This window comes from Bufo bufo, chromosome 5 (genome assembly GCF_905171765.1).
Source record: "Bufo bufo chromosome 5, aBufBuf1.1, whole genome shotgun sequence".
In the NCBI taxonomy this organism is placed as follows: domain Eukaryota; kingdom Metazoa; phylum Chordata; class Amphibia; order Anura; family Bufonidae; genus Bufo; species Bufo bufo.
The window spans coordinates 114,783,588-114,808,259 of NC_053393.1; the positions used below are offsets into that span (position 1 = coordinate 114,783,588).

The window sequence follows — 24,672 nt, forward strand, 5'->3', positions numbered from 1 at the left end:
CAGCTACCTTCATAAATTATTATTTTAAAGGATGTTTGTGAAAATCAAATCATTTAAAAAAAAACTTAATCTTTATGCTAAGGAGCAATATGAAAGGTAATGAAAGGCCAGCTAAAAAAAACAAAACCTTATTTCATGGGTGCAGCTGCCATGTGATTCTGGGAGAAGAGACCCAGCTCTAGTTGTTCCATCCCTTTTGGCATTGGGTGCCAATAACCTGGTACTGCACTGTTAGCTACAACAAGGTGAACTCAATGGTTATGGTTAGGGAATGGGGGGGGGGGGCCAAAAGACAGGCCATTCTGTCTTTTATATGGGGGCCCTCTTTCTTCTATTTACGCCTCTGTCTTTCCCAAAGTAGAACTTCATGAGAACTTCAAGGTGTGCTGTTTCTTGTGGACCAATTCATTCAACATTACTCCTATAGGAAAATCTAAGTTAAATATAACAATTTAAAAAACCTCCATAACTAGAGTGGAGTGGGTAAGATAACAGCTGAGGTAACCAGCCCTCGAAAACCCTGTAGCTGCAGATTTCACATGCACTCAGTTCAATAAAAGGCACGTGTTGCACAAGGCCAACAGTAAATCTGATCATCCTGTTTCTGTGTCAGCTCGGGTCTCTTCTTGAGAATTGTCAAAGGATAAATTTATTGCTTCCAGGAAAGGTCCAGGGTAGGTTTGTGCTAAGTGTGTGTTTCCTTTGTCCATATTACTGTCTTCATTTGTGTCTTCCTTGGCGCCAAAGGCAGGACAGGATCTGGCGCGTGCATAATTTGGCTCTGTTCTAGCATGGCCGACCAGCTCGCTGACTGTGCTTATTGGGGACGCCCGCCACCTTCGTCTCTGCAACTGATCTTCTTTGTGTTTTATGGAATACCAAGCCAAAAATATAAAAATGAATCCTAAGAATTTCAGACCAGCTGCCAGTCCAAAATAAACAAAACGAAATGATGTCACGTTGTATTCCCAGCAGGATCCTTGTACGCCGCAGTCCTGTTGCCAAAGCATGCAAGTAGTATCAATAACAGCCCCAAAGTAGATTGGTGTAGGAATGTAAGCTGCAACAACAAAGAAACGTTGAAACATCTAGAAATCTGCAATCTTTTCACACAATAAAGAACTTGCTAAATCGATGTGCACTGACAGTATAATCACAGGGATATGTAGAGCTATGTGCAAGGGTCTAGTTCACATAAAGCCCATATATTATACCTAATACCTAGTGTAATTAGTCTTGTGGATGCAATATATGAGAAAAACCCAAATCAGCAAGCCATTAAAGGGGTTATCTAACCCCTATAATGCCCCCTCTAATGCCCGGGCCCCTCACACAGGTTGTACTTACCTTGCTCCCTGGCACCTGCGTCGCTTCTGTTGCCTGCATGGCCGCCGCTGCATGTCCCCGTCTCGCAGATCAAAACATCCGAGGTGGACAGGGGGTTTGGATAGCCAATAGCAGGCCGCTACGGGAACGAGCCCCCAAAGGCTTGTCCCCATCACGGCCTGCTATTGGCTCACTAAATCCCCCCCCCCATCGCCGGATGCTTTTTTTTAACATCAAAAAAATACCAGCTGGACAAAAAGGTGGAGGGATTTCAAAGCGTATGTCTTTGTGCAAAGACCTTCTATCACTGGAATTCAGTTTATGTTTATTCAGGAGCTAAAGGGGTATTCCAGTTGGTTAAAGTTATCCCCCTATCCATAGGATCACGAGAACGGGGGGCCCATATCGCCTACAGCTCCCCTGAAATGACAGGAGCATATGTAACAGGTCAGCCAGTTTCATAGGTCCAAAACTGCTGACAGATGCCCTTTAAGTGATGAAAAATAGGTCAACTGGAATTAGAATTCATGTTATTTTCTTTACCACTAACTTATGATCCTAAAACCTGGCACTGGCAAGTCATAAGGCACAAGTGAAGTGAATGGGGCTGAGTGTGATACCGAGCACAGCCGCTATACAATGTACGCCGCTGTGCTTGGTAAGCTGCGAGAAGGCCGCGGCGCTCACAGGAGTGCCGCTGCCTTCACAAAACAGCTGATCAGCAGGTGTCTTGGGTGTCGGACCCCCACTGATCAGATACTGATGACCTATCCTGAAACCCCTTTATGTGTACAATATAATATTCATGGCCAGTCACGAGCATTTGACCTCAGCTTAAAGGGAAAAATTAATGGAGGACAGCCACGCATTCCTCCGGGATTTTGCCGGCTGCATTTATGAGAAAGGTGCGGGTCCCAGACCTGGGAACTGCACCTATCAGACAATGGGGGCAAATCCTAGCGATATGCTCCCATTGTCTGAGACAGGAATACCCCTTTAATTGATAACATGCTGAGCATAACATACACTGCCATCAAATGTTTTATGTCAGGGGTCAGCAACCTTCGGCACTCCTGCTGATGTTAAACTACAATTCCCAGCATGCTCTATTCATTCCTATGATATTTCTTAGAAGAGCAGAGCAAGTATGCATGCTGGGAGTTGTAGTTTTACAACAGCTGGTGTGCTGTAGGTTGCCTACCCCTGTTTTATGTTATATAATGGAGTTTGATCAGCAGAAAAATCCCCATTTAACACTTTTTAGGCAGTGCCTTCTCAAACGTGTGTAAATTACCCCAATTAGGTAAAATGTTTTTTTCTTCAACTGGCAATTGTTTGCTCTCTAGTTTTTAGAGATGTCTTCACTTGTCATATGGGTGTTTCTGCGCAGTAAAAGGATCTTCTGATCAGCATTTTTCAGTAATAAAAAAGTTTCAGAAGCACTAATTTAGACATATTTGCAGAAACGCACATGATAAGAATGATTAACTCTTCAAAATTGCAATATTTCTAACTTTTGAGACTGAATATTCTGATGATCTGATCATTCATTGCTGATTTAGGACAATTGGTTAAACCAAACAGAATCTACAGGTTAAACTAGGGTTTTCCTTCAAATCATCAGCTTAACAGCACCACCTAGTGGACAAAAGCTACAAAGGTAATAATTAGAATTTTGGAAACTAAAGATTTATCTTCTCAAATATATATTATTTACTCCCTAATGACCAATCTAATTTTGGCTTTAAGGACCTGAAGATTTTTTGTTTTTGTCTAGTGTAATTTCAGCCGTGATGTTCGAGGTCATGCATTGTATTTCTTTTCACATGGGCTTTCCAGCTGGGGTCTAAAAATGATACCCGGGGTGATGCCTACCTGCTATGTATTTTCCTCATGGAAGAATGGGCATGTCAATTCTATTTTTCAGTGATGCGGATTTCATATTAAAATTAATGGGACGCTTATGTCAAGCAATTTTTTGGAAACCATGCTGATATTCTTGTAAATACATAGCTGAGCCCCCCTCAAAAAAATAATACCCTTAGTGTATGTTCACATGGGACAGATACGCTGCGGATTCTCGTCTGTCCGTGGGCTGAACAGCAAATAAACTTGTTCAGTGCATGCAAAGGAGAGGATCCACCCGGGGACTGCACAGAAAGTGGTGACGTTGGAGAATCTCGCGCCCTACGGACACCACGGTCAAGGATTGTAGGAGTTTACATAGCCCAGAAAGGAGGACCTGGGTGTGGGGACAGATGTAAATCCGATCTAAACTACTTTTAATGCTTACCTAGCGTTCTCAACAAAACAAACTGCATTCCTAACGCAAAAGGTCTCTCGCCTTCATCTACCGACCTGAAAAACAAAACATGAAGGTAACACATGAGACCTTACTAGTTCCTTCACTGTATCCTAAATGACAAGAGATTACATTTCCATTGCTGGCCATGGCCCAAACACATGCCACTCTGGTCCATGGCTTGTGCGTGGTACTGTAGTTCAGCCCCACTGAACGGGAATAAGCCGGGGCTGAGTTACAACATCAGACCCGGCCAATGGAGAGGACTGGTGATGTGTCTGGTACAGTCATGTAAAAAACGCATATGGCTGTCAGCAGGGCCGGTACAAGGCAGGGGCCGAAGGAGCGGGTGCCCTGGGCGCTACCATTTGCGGACAGGAGGGGGGCGCAGCAGGGCCGGACTGGCCTGCCGGGATACCGGGAAATTTCCCGGTGGGCCGGCAAGCCTGAGTGCCACAAGGCCGCGGCCCTGGTGACAAGTGGGGGCGGCCGCGGCCGGCGGCAGGGCAGAGCAGGAGATGAGCGCTTCCATTGCGGAAGCGCTCATCTCCATAGTCATCTGTATTGCCGTCCTCAGGACGGCAATACAGATGCCTGCGCTGCGGCAGAGGAGGGAGAGGTGTGTCCCCTCCTGTTCCTCTGATAGGCTGCCGGCCTAGTGCTGGCAGCCTATCAGAGGCCGGTGCAGGCGGCGCGATGACGTCATCGCGTCGCCTGACTGCCGTATAGCGAGGGACACAGACGGAAGAGGCGGCCTGCATCGCATCACATTGCTGGAGGTAAGTATAAGTTTTTTTTATTATTTTTTTTATTTATATAGGTACAATACTGGGCTGGGCTGGCACATAAGGGGGGACTACTGGGCTGGCACATGATAAGGGGGGCTACTGGCACATGATAAGGGGGGCTACTGGCACATGATAAGGGGGGCTACTGGCACATGATAAGGGGGGACTACTGGGCTGGCACATGATAAGGGGGGCTACTGGCACATGATAAGGGGGGCTACTGGCACATGATAAGGGGGGCTACTGGCACATGATAAGGGGGGCTACTGGCACATGATAAGGGGGGCTACTGGCCCATAAGGGGGCTACTGGCACATAAGGGGGGCTATTGGCACATAAGGGGGGCTACTGGCCCATAAGGGGGCTATTGGCAATAAGGGGGGCTACTGGCACATGATATGGGGGGCTACTGGCACATGATATGGGGGCACTCTGGCTACTGGCACATGATATGGGGGCACTCTGGCTACTGGCACATGATATGGGGGGGGGCTCTGGCTACTGGCACATGATATGGGGGCACTCTGGCTACTGGCACATGATATGGGGGCACTCTGGCTACTGGCACATGATATGGGGGGGGGCTCTGGCTACTGGCACATGATATGGGGGCATCTATGGGGGCACATCTTACTGCAGATTATTTAGGGGCATCTACTGAGGCTAAAAAGAAGATATTTTATATGGGGGGCTCTGTATAGGGGCATTTTATACTGGGACACATTATGGTGGGTACTATGGGGAAGGGGGGAGCACTATGGGGGTCATCTACGGGGGCACTGAGAAGGGGTATTTTATGTTATTTCACATTATGGGAACATTAGCTCAACTGGGGGCATTACAAAGGGGTATGTTTTGCATATTATAAGGAGAATTATTACTACTGGGGGGGGCATTATGGTGGGCTTTATTACTCCCCCATGGTATGACCCCCTAGTAGCAGCACCAGCCTCTCCCTGCTCTGCTATTCCTCTGCCCCTTCTCCAAATCCTTATTATGAAATCTTTCTCATTAGGATAAAGCACAACATCAGCTCCGCCGAGCCCCCGGCCAAGTGTTGAAGTGGCGTCCGAGATCCCCAAGGGCCAAGTCAAGTAACTGTAAGTTTTTATGGGGGTTCTACAAAAGAGCTATCGTGGGGCAAAGTTCATATTCGTGTTTACACACGTGTTTTAAAATGAATACTTTCAAAGTCCCACAGTCCTTTGTTCTATTGCTTTAAGTATATTCTTGTTTTGAAACAACATTGATTCTTTCTTAAAAACGGGGGGGGGGGGGGGGGGGAGGGGGGCGCAGTTTGCCATCTTCGCCCTGGGCACCAAATGGCCTTGTCCCAGCCCTGGCTGTCAGGCTGAAGAGCCATAAGAGTTTGTGAGTTCAATCCAGGACACCGATGACAAGACAAATGATGCAGAATGGTAAGGCAGTGTGTTTGCAGGCGGTGTGACTGGTATCATGTGTAGCTGAGGGTATGAGTCTCTGCGCTCCCCTCAAGCTAACATCACAAATGTCAGATTTCAGGCATTTTTAATGTTTGCACTGCCCAACTGTATGGGACTGAATAGAGGGGAGATTTATCAATGCAGTTACTACATTATTGTTTTATGGTGCAAATACATTATATAATATGGTTTTCATTGCTATAGATGTACATACCATATTTTTTGCTTTATAAGACTCACCCCCCCCCTCCAAAAAGCCGGTCTGATCTGAGGTCTAATATGGGGGTTTGATCTAAGGATCTGATATTGGGGTCTGATTTTGGGTTCTGAGCTGAGGTCTGATATGGGGGTCTGAATTGAGGTCTAATATGAGGATCTGATCTGAGGTCTGATGAAGATTGGGGGTCTAATTTGTGGTTGTAATGAACATTGCAGGTCTGATCTAAGGTCCAATATGAGTATAACCTGAGGTCTGATATGGGGGGTCTGACCTCTGGGGGCAATGCCATTACACTTAGAGGCTCAGCTCTCTCTGCAACTACTGCATTCTCTGCACTTTGATAGACAGGGCCAGGTGTGATGATGTTTTCACTGCATGGCCCTGCTAATCAAAGTGCAGAGGGCACGGAAGTTGCATAGAAAGCTAAGCCTCTAGGTGTAATGGAAATGTCCCCGTTGCTCCTAGAGGTAAAATAAATAATAAATATTTGATGAGGAGGGGTCTGACGCTGGGGCCCCCACTGATTACGCGAATGGGGTCCTGTGTTCATCCATCTGAATGAGGTGCATGCACACTGCTGCTCCGTTCAGCTGTATGGGGCTGCCAGACAGACCAAGTATAAGTGCTCAGCTATCCCAAGCAGCCCCATAGAGCCTGTTCCTGTGATCAGCTGTCAGACCCCCACCGATCACTTAACCCCGTTCCTGTGAATACGCCGTAAGTTATCGAAATGGGACAACCCCTTAAATGCAAGAAATCTGCAAACGATCTGCAAGATAGAGATGAGCAAATCCACATGTAAAACATCTGCAGCATGTAGATGGGCAAAGGGAAATCCCAAAGACTTGTACTGTACTTTGCAAATCTGCAAGATTTCTGCAGTATGTGAACTTAGCCTTAGAGTACTTGTTTCAATATATCATATTTACAATAAACCATTTTGGCCTGCAAAACTGCGATAAAATCGCCATGCGTGCACACAACCAAATGAATGCTCTGACCACACATCCCTCTCACCTGAGTGTCACTATGATGGCCGAGGGTTGTGCACATGCTGTGATAAGTGTGACGATGAAGAGGAATATCAGGAATGGAATGAGTGTGTTGCAGGTTCGATCACACTTTCCGGATACGGCATACCCATTTTCATGCAGATATGTCTTGACAATGACCACTCGGAGTTGGCTGCGCTGGCCGACTGTGGGCGCAGTGATCACCTGTCGACTCTGGACACAGGCACATTCAGTATAATTTTTCACCTACAACACAAGAACACACATTGCCATTTCCATACAGTATGTACTAGAAAAATTTCAGACACAAATTACAATTCTGAAAAATACAAAGATCGTGGCAGACAGGCTTTATCATTTCTGCAACCGTATGTAAACTTATCGAAATATGGTGGAATGGCGATCCCCAGGGGAGCGCCACTCACAAGTGTATCTGTGTTTACAGGATGCCAATACAGTTGCACTCCCTGCCCTACTATTTGCCATCTTGTAGCCCGGAGGCAGCTCTAGGCCTGTAGTACACCGGGTCCAAGGAGAGATGTAAGCTTCCCGGCACAAGCAGCGGAAATGATATCCCTAAATCACACTGCCAGCACTGGGGTGGTGACCGTACAGAGACTCGGCAGCAGCGCTCGTCGGAGGGGATCGTGGTGAGGCGAAGAAGTTTTTTTTTTTTTTTTTAACTTGTGCATAAAGGCTACAATTGAGTGTGGAACACTTAGGGGACATTACAGCTTACTAAGGGGGCTCTTAGGGGTATTATAACTTTTTAAGTGGCACTGTACTTTGAACAAACTAGAACGAGCGGAGAGAAGCACAGGCATATCACGCTCTCTCTTCTTACTGTCGGACAGGAATAGAAATGGACTCAATATAAGGTCTCGCTTCCATCTCGTGCAGCGAGCAAGGTCTTACCCCGTGTTCTACAGATCGGTGTTCCGACCCCCACAGATCTAAACTTTTTATATGTCCCTACAGCATATCAAACATTTGTTTCAAGTACAGTGCCATTGTAGGGGGCAGTTCAGGGCATTATAAGTTTAGGGCCACTCAAGGATATTATCTGGCACATTCTTCGGCGCATCCAACGCCAGTTCTAAATGTAAGACAGCTTCCGAGCTATCTTAGGCCCCTTTCACACGGGCGAGTATTCCGCGTGGATGCGATGCGTGGGTTGAACCCGCACTGAATCCTGACCCATTCATTTCTATGGGGCATGTGCACACGAGCGGTGATTTTCACGCATCACTTGTGCGTTGCGTGAAAATCGCAGCATGCTCCTCTTTGTGTGTTTTTAACGTAACGCAGGCCCCATAGAAATGAATAGGGTTGCGTGAAAATCGCAAGCATCCGCAAGCACGGTTGCTAGCAGACGATCGGGATGGATAACATGGTTATAAGGGAAAATAATAGCATTCTGAATACAGAATGCATAGTAAAATAGCGCTGGAGGGGTTAAAAAAAAATAAAAAAATAATTAAACTCACCTTAGTCCACTTGATCGTGCAGCTGGCATCTCTTCTGTCTCCTTCTTTGCTGATTGCAGGAAAAGGACCTGTGGTGACGTCACTCCGGTCATCACATGGTCCATCACATGATCTTTTACCATGGTGATGGTAAAAGTTTAGGCTGCTTTCACACTTCTGTTTTTGCCTGATCCGTTACTGATAATACAACTATCTGCATCCGTTATGAACGGATCCGGTTGTATTATCTTTAACAGAGCCAAGACAGATCATGAACTCCATTGAAAGTCAATCAGGGACGGATCAGTTTTCTATTGTGTCCATTCATTGTCAAAGGTGACAAAACGTAACTGAACAGAACGTAATGCTCCAAAATGCATTCTGTTCCATTTTGCTCCGCATCCCATGACGGAAAGAAAAGGGGGCACTCAGGGGCATTATAACTTTTTAGGGGGCACTTGGGCACTTTTACTATGTAGTGCACTGAGAAAATCTCTACTCTATGGGGTACAAAAGATGGCACTTTAAGGGTATGCCCACACATGACTGTAGCAAGTATAGTACCAGCAAGTTGAATGAGTTTTTAGCCATTTTTAATCTGCAGCATGTCAATTTACACAGTGGATTTTCATTGCAGATTTAACCTTTTCCGATGCAAAGAGAGAAATCAAATCAGCAGCATTTTCAGAATCAATTAAAACACAGTTTGGTGCATTTTCTGCAGTGGATTTCAAGCATAAATGCAGCAGATTTTTTGTTGTAGACAGCATTTCAATCAAGTGTCGACATAATCTGTGTTATGTTCTACAGCCATCTGGGGCACTGTGCATCTGGTACTATTTTTGGGGGCACGATCTATTTATGTGACACCACTTTTTTTTTTGGGGGGGGGGGTAGCAATTATAGTTATAGTTATGATGCTATTTAAGAAAGTACAGTATTTGGGGCATTGTGTCACACAGTAAATATAGTAATAGGGGCAGACAGGGCAGCAATAGGCTCAGAATTGGGGTATCAGTAGGATAGTAACTTGGTGTAGGTTGGGGAAAGGTAGAGAGGATGCTCGAAGAGTGAGGAGCCAACGAAGTCAGAAGTCGACATGGTGCAGGGCTCCAGATGGCGACCAAAATGGTCGCCAATCCGACGTAGAATTGCTATATGGCGACAAGACTACAAAGACATTTGCGCCTAGACCCTCCGCTGCTCTGCCTCTCACACACGAGGAACTGACATTGGACGCGCTGCTGTCAGCGGGTGCCATGTTCTCCTTAGCAGCACAGGGGAGAAGGAGGCAGTCCCTCCCCCCTGCACCGCTGCCACCAATGGGTTGATAGCAGGGAGGAGGAGGGGAGGGGCTGTGGCCACTGCGCCACCAATGAATATAGTTTATGCTTAATACAAACACAGGCTGCGCTGCGGGTGCTGGCCATATCCCTTACCTGGCACCCAGCCTCTATGACTGCGCGCTGCGATCCGCCGCTATTAACCCCTCAGGTGCCGTACCTGAAGGTTTAATAGCGGCGGATCGCAGCGAGCAGTCATAGAGGCCGGCACCCGCAGTGCAGCCTGCGTTTGTATTAAGCATAAACTATATTCATTGGTGGCACAGTGCACCGAACATCCCCAACCCCAGTATTATAAAGTAGAATCATTGGTGGCGCAGTGCGCCCCCAACCCCCCCAAGTATTATAATCATTGGTGGCAGTTTCGATCGGAGCCCCAGTAGTATAAGCCTGGGGCTCTGATTGGTTACCATGGTAGCCAGGACGCTATTGAAGCCCTGGCTGCCATAGTCGGCTCCCTGTTGCTGTGTGTACTATGCACAGAGGAGCAGGGAGAGTGTAAGTTCCTATTCACCCTGATAGAGCTCTATTAGGGTGAATAGGACAAGGGATGAAAGATCCCAGGTTCTAGCCCATAAGGGGGGAAATAGTTATTAAATAAAAAGTAAAAAAAAAAAAAAAGTAAAAAAAAAATAAACACCAAAATATTAGGTTTAAATCACCCCCTTGCCCAATTTTACATATCAAAAATATAAACAATAAAAAAAATTACATATGGCCACGCCCGAAAAAGTGCAAACTATTAAAATATAAAAAAAATATCTCCTATTTGGTGAACGCCGTTACAGAAAAAAAAAATGAAAACGTGAAATTTGCCATCTTTTAGTCACCTTGTCCCAACAAAAATTAGGTTAGGACTGTTCCATAAAATCTGGAATGCATGCAGCTTTTTTGTTGTTTTATTTTTTTCACGTGGTATCAAGTATCGCAATACTTTTTTATGGTATCGAAATCGGTAAGACGTGTGTTTTTTTTTTATTATACCGTAATTATATGTATTTGAAATTTGGCGACTAAAAATTAAAATTTGGCTCCTAAATTTTTCAGGTTAGGAGCCAATGGCTCCTTAATATTTTTTTTAGTCTGGAGCCCTGTGGTGGTCTGAAATGTTTCTCTAGAAGGTGGATGAGCCTATGTAACCCGTGAATATCACCTCATAAAATACATTATTTGTACTTTGCTATGAAACAAATGAAAAGTGTTTTTGACAAACCCATCTTTCTATATCCACAGCTGTTTCTTCCAAGTAATTTGGTCCTCCAGCACTACAAAAAACATCTCAGAGGGTCTACATAGTAGTTATACACATACAATCTTATGAGTAGTCTCCCTGTACCAGCTATACCACACATACAGTATACACAGTCCCTACAGTACTACGTTGCCCGAGCTGCTGTCTGACATCTCTAGTCTTCTACTGTACCTTTGCATGGCTCTGATTTTATAAACTGTCCAACCCATATATTTCAGCACTTCAGATAATGGACTAAACAACTCTTTACGTGCTTTAGGGTCTATTCATACGTCCGTTGTTTCTTTCCTGATCTGTTCCGTTTTTTGCGGAACAGATTTGGACCAGTTCTGTACCTATTCATTTTCAATGGGTCCTGAAAAAAAATCAGACATTGAGCTGTCCAATTTTTTTCAGGACCCATTGAAAATGAATGGGTACAGATCTGGTCCGCAAAAAACGGAACAGATCAGGAAAGAAACAACGGATGTGTGAATGGACCCTTAAGGTACAATACTGTGCTGTATTCATAATGGTGACCCACAGCCTATATACTATACATGTGTGAGATTTTCTCACAGATTCGTAAGAATCCAATGTTGCACAGCTCCTCTAATACAGCTTTATGGAGATATTCTCCTCTAGAAACGTAGCTTTTTGGGGAGAAAACACTTCCTCATGAGGTCACCATGTGGCAGCAGTGTACCTACAGGTCCATAGTGAGGATAATATGGGCTTCATGTGCTGCTGTACAAGATCTGTGGATGGATGCTGTGCCACACATTAGACAGCTGTTGGTTGAGAGCTATCTGTCCCATACACATGCCCGCTCGGTTTCTCCAGGCGTGAATGTGTCCTAAATAGGAAAAAGGGAGAAAGAAGCTGCCAGAGTCTTCTGGCAGAAGCTTATCTGATGGAGAACAAAAGGACTGGGCAGTTGAACTACCAGATCCTTATCTCCCCCAACATCTGCCATCAAGGAAGTGTCAGGAGGCTGGTCCTGCCGAAATCATTGGGTTCAGCTGACATTTTTATCTAATGTGCATGGCCAGTTTTGGACATTAGGGACAATGGGTGTCACAATATTGTTAATAAACAGTATCAGACTTTAGATATTAGACTTGAAGCTCACTCTTAAACTACAGATATTACTATTTTACTATGCAATGATTACATCACTTTTATAATCTACATAGATCCTATCCTGTAGGCAACAACAAACAGGAAGGTGCCCTCATAAGATTTTGCACAGAAGCTCCAAGTAATATCATTGTACATGACCCCTATTACGTCTCTCTTATTCAAGTTAGTCCCATAACGATTATAATTAGATTATGGTCTACAGAGGATATTAATCAATGTAAACTTCTATTTGCTTACTGTAGCAACCAGACCCTGATTAACTATGGAAACATTATTTAGATATGTGCAACTGACATACCATGTTCTGACACACGGTATAATTCAGTAATCAGGCACATAACAAAAATAAGTCAAGTCAAGCAGAACAAGTACATTTCTCCTAAGCCTGCGGCACGACCTTCAGACGTTGGAAAATACAATAACTCGGAGGCTCGCAGGCTGCTCAAGTTGCCTTGGCTCAGATTTGAGAGACTGGAATGCCAGCATGCCAAAGATCTGTATCCTGAGATCACATCTCAGTTTGGAGCCCGATATATCATCTGGACAGGACTGCGTCCCAGAACCGCCTTCAGGATGCATGTAGTTTTCATAACAGAGCTGACAGTTGCTACAATCTGCAACGCTATCATTTCTATTATTATTTATAAGAATTTATCATAGAAAAAAAACTAAGGATCATAGACCGGTCTTACTCATCAGTTGGCAGAGCGGCTGTACTCTTACATATACTTGTAGAATGAGGTCTGACGCATGCTGATGACCTGCAAAAACTTAATGGAAGCAGGACTGGCTACATTACTAATATGGCAAATAGAAATTCTTAAAAATGATAATAAATTATGTTAGAAAGTTGCTCAAAGTTCGACAGTTACACTTCATGCACATTAAAGGGCATCTGTCAGCAGATTTGTACCTATGAAATTGGCTGACCTGTGTGACACAGTGAGGGGTTGTGTCTGGCAAGGCAGGTATTTTCCTCCCAACATGTGCGGCTGGGCTGGTTTCCAGCCAGGTGAGGTCAAATACCGGACCGGAGTTTAAGTGCCAATCCGGGTTTTGGCAGCACCTGGCTGTCCTTAAATAGGCAACTGGGCTCAGCAGAGAGGGCTCTCTGTGCTCTGTGTTGGGATCTGGGAGCCTTGTGTCTGGATGAAGGCTTGCTACCTGTTTGGCGTGAAAACAGGTTGGTGCTGCTATGGTCAAGGACTCTTTGAGGCAGAATTGCCGCATGGTGTGAATTACCACCAACACCGCAAGGTGACTTTTTGCTTGTTTATGCCTAAAGTGTGAAAAAAACACTGAACTGTTTGAGCCAAAGAACTTGTTGTTGCTGCTGTACTGTGTCCGCTAATCCTGTCTACCAGAGCGAAACCCCACACGTGTGACATGTGCGCTTGGCAGCTGAAGGCATATGTGTTGGTCCAATGTTCATATGTGCCCGAATTGCTGAGAAAAATAAAGTTTTAATATATGCAAATGACCCTCTAGGAGCAATGGGGGTGTTGCCTTTACTCCTAGTGTCTCTGCAACTGCTGGGCCCTCTGCACTTTGATTGACAGGGCCAGGCAGTGAAAATGTCATTATGTCTAGTCCCGACGTCTCCTAAAGTCAATCAAAGTGGAGAGGGTGCAGCAGTTGCAGAGAGAGCAGAGCCTCTTGGAGTAACGCCAACGCCCCCATTGCTCCTAGGGGCTCATTTTCATATATTAAAGCATCATTTTTCTCAGCAATGCGGACACATATGAACATGGGACCAACACAGATGCCTTCAGCAGCCAAGAGCACATGCTACAGGTCATCCAGTGTCATAGGTACAAATCTGCTGACAGATGCCCTTTAAAGGGGTTGTCCAGCATTTGGGACTTTTTTAATGGTCACCAGGCAGTGCGTTGTACCTATTGAAAAAAATCATACTCAACTGCTTCCCGCCACCCTGTTCTGGCTCCCAGCTCCATTCAGGTATGTTCTGGTCCTCAGCCTGTAAAGAAGAACACGGTCGTGTACACTGCTGCAGCACTGACTGGTCTCAGTGGTAACATGTCCCCAAGAACTGCTGGGTCACTTGCCACTTGGGGACATGTCACTGCTGAGGCCATTCAGCAGCATTGGCTGCAGCATTGCACATGAGATTGTCCATCCAAAGGTTTATAGCCCGGGGACCAGAAGATCTGAGCCAGGGTGCAAAAATGAAACAGATGTGAGTATAAGTTCCAAAGGCTGGAAACCCCTTTAAGAATGATGTCTCGCATAGTGGCTGTCACACTGCCGAGCAGCAGCCGCAATGCAGCCCGAATCAGCAGGTCCCTGCAGATTACTAATGAAAGAAGTTGTAACTCCTTGCAGTTTGTTAATGGCCACACAGTTTTTTTTCCAAACCAGGCGACTATTCACAAACTGCAGTGGGTTTCCACTTCTGTCATTACAAATCTGCATGGCCTGGCTTTGGGTGTCATCGCTGTTGCAGCTGCTTTCACTATGTTGGACAACATCCGAAAGTGAATTTCTAATCTTTAAAAGTTATGTGCAGCTGGTTTACAAGTAGTAAGATTATTCACTAATGTACTGCCTGTAGCTGAGAGGCCTCGGTAAGTCAGCCTTACATGTAGTCACTTGTCCATTCTCCTGGTGTCATCTCCAGTGTGTTTGACTAAAGCTGGCCAGTGGCCATACACACTAATGTCTGCCAAACCTGACAACTGTATGTCTGTCTATATGTATGGGATCCTCATGACTCAGTCAGTGCCATCGGGGGCATGCCAATTTATTTCCCAACTCCCCCTCCCTGTAGTTACAGGAGGTCACATTCAAGTCTCTTCTCTGCAGAGCAGGGCGGTGTCTAGCACCATGGCGGTGCCTAGCAGCAGGGTGGTGTCTAGCACCATGGCGGTGCCTAGCAGCAGGGCGGTGCCTAGCAGCAGGGCGGTGCCTAGCACCATGGCGGTGTCTAGCACCAGGGCGGTGCCTAGCAGCAGAGCGATGCCTAGCACCATGGCGGTGCCTAGCAGCAGGGCGGTGCCTAGCAGCAGGGCGGCGTCTAGCAGCAGGGTGGTGTCTAGCACCATGTCGGTGTCTAGCAGCAGGGCGGTGCCTATCAGCAGGGCGGTGTCTAGCAGCAGGGCGGTGTCTAGCAGCAGAGCGGTGTCTAGCAGCAGAGCGGTGTCTAACAGCAGAGCGGTGTCTAGCAGCAGAGCGGTGTCTAGCAGCAGGGCGGTGCCTAGCAGCAGAGCGGTGTCTAACAGCAGAGCGGTGTCTAACAGCAGAGCGGTGTCTAGCAGCAGATCGGTGTCTAGCAGCAGAGCGGTGTCTAGCAGCAGAGCGGTGTATAGCATTATAGTGGTGTCTAACAGCAGAGTGGTGTCAAGCAGCGGCTTGATGTCTGGAAGCAGAGCGCTGTCTAGCAGAAGAGCATTGTCTAGCAGCAGAGAACTGTTTAGCAGCAGAGCTGTGTCTGGCAGCAGAGCCCTGTCTGGTACCTCGTAGCAAAGAGCAGTGCCCATTAGCTTATACCATCACTTTATAAGGCTACTTTCACACTTGCGCTTTCCATTTCCGCTATTGAGATTCGTTATAGGATCTCAATAGTGAGGGAAACCGCTTCAGTTTTTCCCCATTCATTGTCAATGGGGACAAAACTGAACTGAACGTAGTGCACCAGAATACATTCTGTTTGGTTTGGTTGCGTGCCCATTGCGGACAAAATAACGCTGCAAGCAGAATTTTTCTGTCCGCGATGTAGTGCGGAGCAAGACGGATCCATCATGACTAAGAATGTAAGTCAATGGGGACGGATGCGTTTTCTTTGACACAAAAGAAAACGGATCCGTCCCCCATTGATTTACAATGGTTTTAGAGACGGCTCCGCCTTGGCTATGTTAAAGATAATACAACAGGATCCGTTCATAACAGATGCAGACGGTTGTATTATCAGAACGCAAGCGTTTTTGCTGATCCATGACGGATCCAGCAAAAACACTGGCGTAAAAGTAGCCTACTATGTGAATACCGCCTTAAAGAGCTTGTCCAACTTCCAATTGTTTTTTTAAACGGGACCTGTCAATGGCCACATACTTACCTGCTCTCTTAAGCTCAGTTCTGGCTCCATGGCTTCACAGCTGTGCTCACTGTGCTTCAGTTCCTGCATTGTGGGATCCCATAACAGTGAAGTGTCCCCCAAGCATCTTGTGATCGCAATGACGTGCCACTGCTGCTGCCAGACATTAACTGAGTGACCAGATGTCTGTATATGAGTAGACCCAGGGTGCTGGAATTGCGCTCCGGAGAGCAGGTAGCTACAGTATGCTTCCCTGGGTGCATGTATGTGTGTGGGGGTTAAAAAATAGAAGCTGCGGCCTCACATTTTAGCGAACATAATATGGATACTGTCCCTGGAAGGAAGAGCGCCGGTCACAGTGATAGAAAGGCGCCTTCACTAATAACAGTCAGTAGACAAGTAGCTCACATTCTGTACTTACAGCAATGCTTTGATTTCCCACATTGATGCATCCAGCGAGACAAGGATTGAAGTATGTAATTCCATCTGATCCACACACTGGCTCATATTCATGAATTTTACAACCGCAGTTAACATTGCAGCCACCTGTTAGATTCCTGTGCGGCATCGTTAGCGTGGGACTGCGCGAGAAGGAGAGGGATGACACAGTATAGACACAAAGTTACTCGGCACGTTGCATTAAATCCCTTACCATATGTATCTTCACAAAAGAACTTCCGGATGTAAACTGAAATGAGCATTCGAAATTCCATTTTTCTGTTCGAATTGAATCTGCGGTGATCTGTCACATGACATCTTATAATGGAGTCCATGAGGTTCTGTCATTTTAACCAGAAAAAATAGTTCTGCACGATGTGTTATTTTTTACAGAAAATTTGGCGGTATAACTTGTGGTGTTCCAGCAATTGCAAAGCCGCACAACCCTTTGCTGACACAGGCAAAAGTAAGAAACTCTTAGGGCATGCCTCCATAGAAATAATACAAAAATAACGCTATATCTATGGGACATTACTCTTTAGTCAGATTGTAAAAAAATAATGTCAAGCTTTCTTTAGTCATTCAGGGTAGGTGACAACCAGTTTGGTCTATATTATGCCTTGCTAATGGGTTGTCATCCATATTTCATAGCTTTACAGACTCCAAGTCAGCCTAGCTCTGCAACCATAGCCCTGTATCTAAATACCCTGGTCAAGAAGAGTGGCTTGTTGGCATCCCGCATCCCCCAGGATTCGTGCACCACCTGCACCTCCTCCTAGTTTTGTCTAGAAGTATCACTAGCATGTATAGTAATGTTGACTATGTTGGTTGTCAACCTTATGTATACAGAGATATCTATTCTGCCAGACTACTATGTTTAAAATAAGTTAAAGACCACAAGTAAATTGCAATGTCAGGATGGTAACATCATCCTGTGAAGTGGAGTGGAGCTGTCAGATCCCTGAGAATTCCAGCCGTAGACTTGCACTCACTAAGCCATCAATGCTTTAAACGTGCATGTCGTCTAACATTTCCCAACCGAATGTACACAGATTTCTTTCTAACAATATATAGCAGTCAGCATGGCCTTAGTTATCTTACCTGTGTTCTGTTTACTGCATGCAACTGTTAAACAGCCTAGCTATAGAACGCCGCCGGCTTCGAAATACTGACATCTTCTATAACATCAGCCACTGACGAGAAGTTGATTTAGGCAACCAGCCAGTGGAAATGGACAGCACTGGCTGTCACCACAATCAACGATCCCTAGTACAATTTAATTTGGTGCATACCTACCCAGTGGTGTAAGGTATATTGATTCCTCCAAGATTGATGCTTTCACATCCCACAATGAAAAGCGTGGAAAAGCAGAGCAATGAGACGCCGCAACAGATCATGGCCAGTTTTGCTGATTCCCTTGCGCTCAGTTTCAGCTTCTTGATGATGTAACCACCAAGCACAATCCCCACACCAGCACTTGGGACAATAATAAGGCCTAAAAGCATAAAAATAAGAAGAACAAAAAATCATCATCGCCTTCTTTACAGATGTTTGCTTATCATAATGTATTTGTATAATGAAATGTTCCATTAATTTGGGCACAGAAGCATCATTTTGTAAATGGGAGAAGAGCTGTAATCATACATCAGGATGATGCTTAGGTCGACTGAATTAAAACATAATGAAGATGAATCAGTTAAGGCAAGCAATAAATTAAAGCAGATTCTCCGTTAAATTAAAAATGTACCAAATGCCATAATTTGCGTTATCTTATTGGACAGTTTACCAAATTCGGTTAGGAAGTTTCATAGTAAGATTTGTTTCTGTTAAAGCTGGATGGGCACCCGTACGGCTGGCACTACAGCAACCTAGACACCTGAATAACAAATCTGGCTAGTTATGTCACTGGTATTGCAATGTCTGTTCTGTCTGATGTCTGCGGTTTCATACCCAGGTCAATACAGGTGATGTACCTTGCATGTCTGTCCATAAAGATCAGCGATCTCTACATTAATTTACCGCTTCCTGACATTACATATGCATAAGAAATGGGATGATGCATATGAAGGCTTCTGTCAAATAACCCTTTAGAGTAAGTCAATTTGTTAAAAATTCCATGGCAAATCTGCGGAAAAATCCTCATATATTAAATATGGGATTTTTCCTGGAGGTGAAGTACCCCAGAACAAGGGATCTCTGCCAATGGTTTGTTAGTTAATTAATTATATCATTATGTGTTGTCATTTGGTGTATTATGCTCAGTATAGCTATGTATAGATTGCACAGCCAGGGTTAACGATTCTGGCTCTGCCCTTCTAGGCGGGTTAAATTTTGTCTGTTCACACTCCTTAACGTAGGTCAATCTAGACTGGGGTTCAGTGAGAGGCAAAGTCCATGTGCTCCCTCTTCTTAGGCCCAGAAAGCCACAGAGACTAACTGATCTCTGCATGGGCTACAGAAGATGAGAACTAGATAACTTAGAATCTGCATGGCTGAGCACTGGAGTCAGCAAGATAACCTGCTACCAAAAGCTGTTAAGACTTTACTGCAGTGAGGGACACTGTTAAGACAACCTTCACACCTGGACACGACCTGGCCAGTTGTATCTCTAAAAAACTGTGTTCCTCATTGGACATTACCACCATTGCAAGAGTACGACGGCCTGCCATTGATTCTGCAGAAGACAGACAGAAAGGGAAGAGGGCCATAACTCCCATCCTTGCTTAAATCCACATATCGTTATCTGGAAAGATTTGCACTGTGTACAGCTGAAACTGTGTTTTGGTATAATTGAATGTACTACAACTCCTCTTTTACTGTTGAGTAAAGAGAGATGTTTATTTTTCTACATCTGGCCTGGTTACTGACTCCTGCACTATGCACTGGCCACTGCACTCTACATGCCCTGCCTTGCACCCGTACAGACACTTAACATCATAGGCACCCCAACTACCATCAGATAGGAGCCCCAAAACCAGGGTGTGCCCTGAGGGAAGAAAGAGTGCCCCCTCCTTTCACTGCCTCGGCCCTAGGGAGCAACAGGGACAGGATAGGTACTGTGAAAAATTGTTGCATCCAGAGCCACTACCACCCTCATCCTTCACTTTGGCTCCTCCCTGACCGCTGCAGATGTTGCTGTGGATTCAACATAGATTTTACGCATTGAAAGGGCTCAAACTTGGGGTAAAAATCAGCAGAATGAGTTGACACTATACAGATTTATAATACATACCACAGGTCTATTTTACGCTCTGATTTTTCTCAGCAACGTGTGCATGACAGTCGTTCCAATCTCATCCAATGTGTTGCTACTTTAAAACTATAGGGATTTATTTGTTCTCAAATCTAGAAGTGTATCGGGTACATGTGAACACGCCCTTAGGCCTAGTTCACACGAACGTATGGCTTTGGCCTCATGCACACGACCGTTGTTTTATTCTGTGTCCGTTGTTCCGTTTTTCGTGATTTCCTGCGGACCCATTGACTTTCAATGGGTCCGCTGAAAACTCGGCTAATGCACCGTTTGTCATCCGCGTCCGTGATCCGTGGTTCCAGTCCGTCAAAAAAATATAACCTGTCCTATTTTTTTCACGGAAAACGGTTCTCGGACCCATTCAAGTCAATGGGACCGTGAAAAAACGCGGAGGCACACAAGATTGTCATCCGCGTCAAACTTGACTTACACTTTTTTTTACTTTCCTTCATGTCTGGTGATCCTCCAAAAATAAAGGAAGACACACTGAAACAAAAACGGAAACGGATCACGGAACAACGGAACCCCATTTTGCAGAACAGAACACAACAACGGTCGTGTGCATAAGGCCTTTTTCAGTGTTTTGCGGTCCGTTTTTCACGGATCCGTTGCTCCATTTTTTTGTTTCCGTTGTGTTTCCGTTTCTGTTCCGTTTTTCCGTATGGCATATACAGTATACAGAAATTACATAGAAAAAATTGTGCTAGGCATAAAATTTTCAATAGATGGTTCAGCAAAAACGGAACGGATACTGAAGACATACGGATGCATTTCCGTATGTGTTCAGTTTTTTTTGCGGACCCATTCACTTGAATAGAGCCACGGAACGTGATTTGCGGGCAATAATAGGACATGTTCTATCTTTCAACAGAACGGAAAAACGGAATGCATACGGAGTACATTCCGGTTTTTTTGCGGAACCATTGAAATGAATGGTTCCGTATACGGAACACAAAAAAACGGCCCCTACACTCGCAAAAAAAAACGTTTGTGTGAACTAGGCCTTAAAGAGAACCTGTCACCGTGAAAAAGCAGTCTGCAGGCAGCATGTTATAGAGCAGGAAGAGCTGAGCAGATAATAGTTTTATGGGAAAAAAAGATCCAGAAAAGTATGTCATTTATTCATTTAAATCTTTGTTCATTCTGAGCTTAGGAGTCATGTGGGCGGTCCTAATCAGTGACTGACAGCTATCTCTGTATACACTTATACAGGGAAGGCTATGAATCACTTAATCAGACTCCTGATCTCAGAATGAGCAAAGATTTAAGTGAACACATTACAAACTTTGCTAAATCATTTTTCATAAAACCATAAATAAGTCTGCTCAGCTCCTCCTGCTCTATAACATGCAGCCTGCAGATTGCACTGCATTTTTATGGTGACAGGTTCCCTTTAAGGCTACTTTCACACCTGCGTTAGGTTCGAATCCGTTTGGTATCTGCACAGACGGATTCGCACCTATAAATGCAAACGCTGGTATCCGTTCAGTACGGATCCGTCTGCATAACTAAGAAAAAAAAAAGTCTAAGTGTAAGTCAAACGGATCCGTCCTGACTTACATTGAAAGTCAATGGGGAACGGATGCGTTTACAATTGCACCAATATTGTGTCAATGTAAACGGATCCGTCCCCATTGACTTACATTGTAAGTCAGGACGGATCCATTTGGCTACACACCGCCAGGCGGACACCAAAACGCTGCAAGCAGCGTTTTTGTGTCTGCGTCCAGAGCGGAATGGAGGCTGAACGGAGCCAAACTGATGCATTCTGAGCGGATCCTTATCTATTCAGAATGCATTGGGGCTAAACTGATCCGTTTGGGGCCGCTTGTGAAACCCCTGAAACGGATCTCACAAGCGGACCCAGAAACGCCAGTGTGAATGTATTCCAGAACAATCTCACCTAGAAGTAGTTTGAGTATGTTTTAGTTTTTTTTTTTGCACCTAAACAACCTTCATGGCTTCTTATGCAAAGTGATCATTTTTCTATACATGCCCCTGAATGCTCAACCCAATGAAGCCAAATTTCAGAAACCAGTTTTTAAAATGCCTTTTGCTTTTATGTCACGCAGTCCTGGCTCCTTTCCCGGCTCTCTTTTGGCATGTTTAGCAATCCCCTAGTCGCTATAGGTCATCAGCAGTCTGCACCAAATCTTGCACATGGACCGTTGCCATGTACCACCCGTAGTGTGCATGGCTTCACCGCTGTGCTTCTATATTCAGGAACAGTGCTAAAGCCGGGCACACCAGGTTTCACTGCATATGCCCAGGTAGTACATGTCAAGTACATAGTACATGTCAACAGCACATGCGTGAAATTTGATGAAGGTTCCTGTACAGCGGCAGGGAAATGACGATGCCGACAAGTGGGATGGATTTGGGGCCAGGACAGGCATTCTTCCTGATCTGGTCACCACTTAGATGACTCTTCCATACATATTTACATTTTGGGGCACAGTGTGTCAAAAAGTGATTTCTGAGATTTGCAAAAAACAAAAATAAAAGAGCAGACGTGTCCCCTTTAAATTTTGACTGAACCTGACAATTTTCGGAGGGGCAGCCCACGACTTGTCCGTATTCTCAGATCTGTCGGAGAAGGGATGTTCAGCTTCAACATGCCTGATCCTTTGTTCCTGAAGCAGATAAGCCACTGGCAGAGATGTACGCTGCTGCCCCTCTACCCACTGAACATGCCAGGACCCCTGAAGGAAAGCCCACCAATAATATTGGTCACTGTAGCACTGGCACTTATCTTAATTCCCTGACACAGACAAACTAGAGGTTATTACGTTTGCAAATCCCAGACCTGCTAGTCACCAATGGGACCCACTAGGCCATGATGCATCGGGTGGACCTCTCTATCAGCAGCCGTGGGGGCAGTTCAGTTCTTGCATATTAGCATTGGCTTACACATATCGTCTTGTTTGCTTCTACACTTCTGCTCAGATTGTCAGCTCTGTTTGCTTCTCTGTGTGTTTCCAAGGATGCATTTCTATTCTAAGTAGATGCCCGTGCCCAAATTCTGTTCTAAAATTGATGTTGTTCAGCAAAGTCGCTGGAGATTTCAGACAGTGTGGGGGCCAAAATATTTCAAAAGGTTGCACGTGGTGTGAAGGCCTCCAAGTGTACCTTTCCGAACATGTTATTGGTAGCGGGAGCAAAAGGGTGATGTCTCCCAGGGCAACACGACAGATGTAGGTGGCAGTACCCAACAAGGGAGACCCACCATCATACAGTAAAGCTATATGATTCATAAATGCTCAATAAAAAAGGTAGAATTTTTCATTGCACGAGGTTGAGGACCTGGTATTACCATGCACTGCACTGGTCTACTGATTCCTAGCTTTATCATTATTGGCTTGAGCCGCATCTAGCGAAGAGCCTCCACTGTGGATACCAGCGACTTTGATGGGAATAACGGGCTGAATGCAGCACTCCTCTTCTCACAAAAACCACGAAGGAACCTGTCATTATAAGTCATCAAGGTCTGACGGGTGCCGGTGGTATGCTCTAATGCAGGCAATTCATGGTTTCTCTTATACACCAGCACATGTATTTTTACTTCCCATGCTGTACTCTGTATGAATGTTTTTTTAATGGACTCTGCAGGATGGAAAAGCGTGGTGTACTGCGTTTTCGTATCCTTTTTTCCCCAACTGTATATGTTAAACGTAGGGCAAAATGTGAACCTAGCCTTAGAGGGTTAAATTAATTTAAGAGAGATTTGGACTCTTTTGTTGAGAGAAACACTGTTACAACTTATCTGTAGTGGAGTGCTTGAGGTGGGTCAACGATCCAGGAATTTATCACAACTGTTATTTATATTTTCATCAAGAAAACTGACAAGGATGTTTCGTCATCCTCTGGATCAACGCTGCATGATAATAGATTGAACTAGATGGACTTACCGCTTTTTTCTTCCTTACTCCGTTGCTGATCCATTTTTATGCTGATTTGCATCTAAAGCAATGATGGAGCAATGAGAAAACATGGTGCCTGCTCGCGCGTGCAGCGGGCACCATGGCCGGCGGGTCTCCGCTGTTTAAAACAGCAGAGACCCTTGGCTAATGACTGCGACTGGCAAGAACGCCAATCGCAGTCATTAAAGCCTTTAATGCCGTGATCGAGTGTGATAACGTCATCTAAAAGCTCAAAAACCTGGAAGTTTACCGGCATCCTCTGAGCATCTGCTTCCATCTCAGCGAGCAGGACAGAGGAATTAGAAAAAGAGCAAACAGCAGGTGGCGCTATTCAGATAGATTTCATTGAATAACACAGTAGCTATGATACATTTTTAATTACATCCAATTACAAAAGTATTCAGATCCAGGTGCTGGTTTGAGAACTGTCGAATATTTTTTGTGGGACAACCCTTTTAAAATCTCCCCAGCTAAAGCTAAATCTGTGATCACTCACATGGGCACAGTTGCACGTGACCATGTCTCATACCACTGTAAACACAAATTAAGATAGCAGCGGGTCCCAGACATTCTCGTTATAAATAGAAGTCCCACCACGCTAGGACACGATAATACATTTGGATTATGCACAGATATTTCTCAAGGACACACTGCCCTGCACTCCAGCCATTGCTTTTGTGAATATTCGGCCATATAAGACAGAGAGAAAGTCACCTTATGCTAAAAATATGCTGTT

General features: G+C 45.0%; 1 protein-coding gene across 1 annotated transcript in view; it reads right to left on the reverse strand.

The window, feature by feature from the left end:
- The window catches only part of SLCO5A1 (solute carrier organic anion transporter family member 5A1), a 110,818-nt gene continuing 86,146 nt past the window's right edge, over positions 1 to 24,672 (reverse strand). Inside the window, exons 6-10 of the mRNA XM_040431225.1 lie at positions 18,060 to 18,258; positions 16,747 to 16,906; positions 7,096 to 7,337; positions 3,620 to 3,684; positions 1 to 1,060 (exon numbers count right to left, since the gene is read on the reverse strand). Coding sequence (XP_040287159.1) covers positions 594 to 1,060; positions 3,620 to 3,684; positions 7,096 to 7,337; positions 16,747 to 16,906; positions 18,060 to 18,258 — 1,133 coding nt within the window. The 3' untranslated portion in view covers positions 1 to 593. The remainder of the gene's footprint in view (positions 1,061 to 3,619; positions 3,685 to 7,095; positions 7,338 to 16,746; positions 16,907 to 18,059; positions 18,259 to 24,672) is intronic.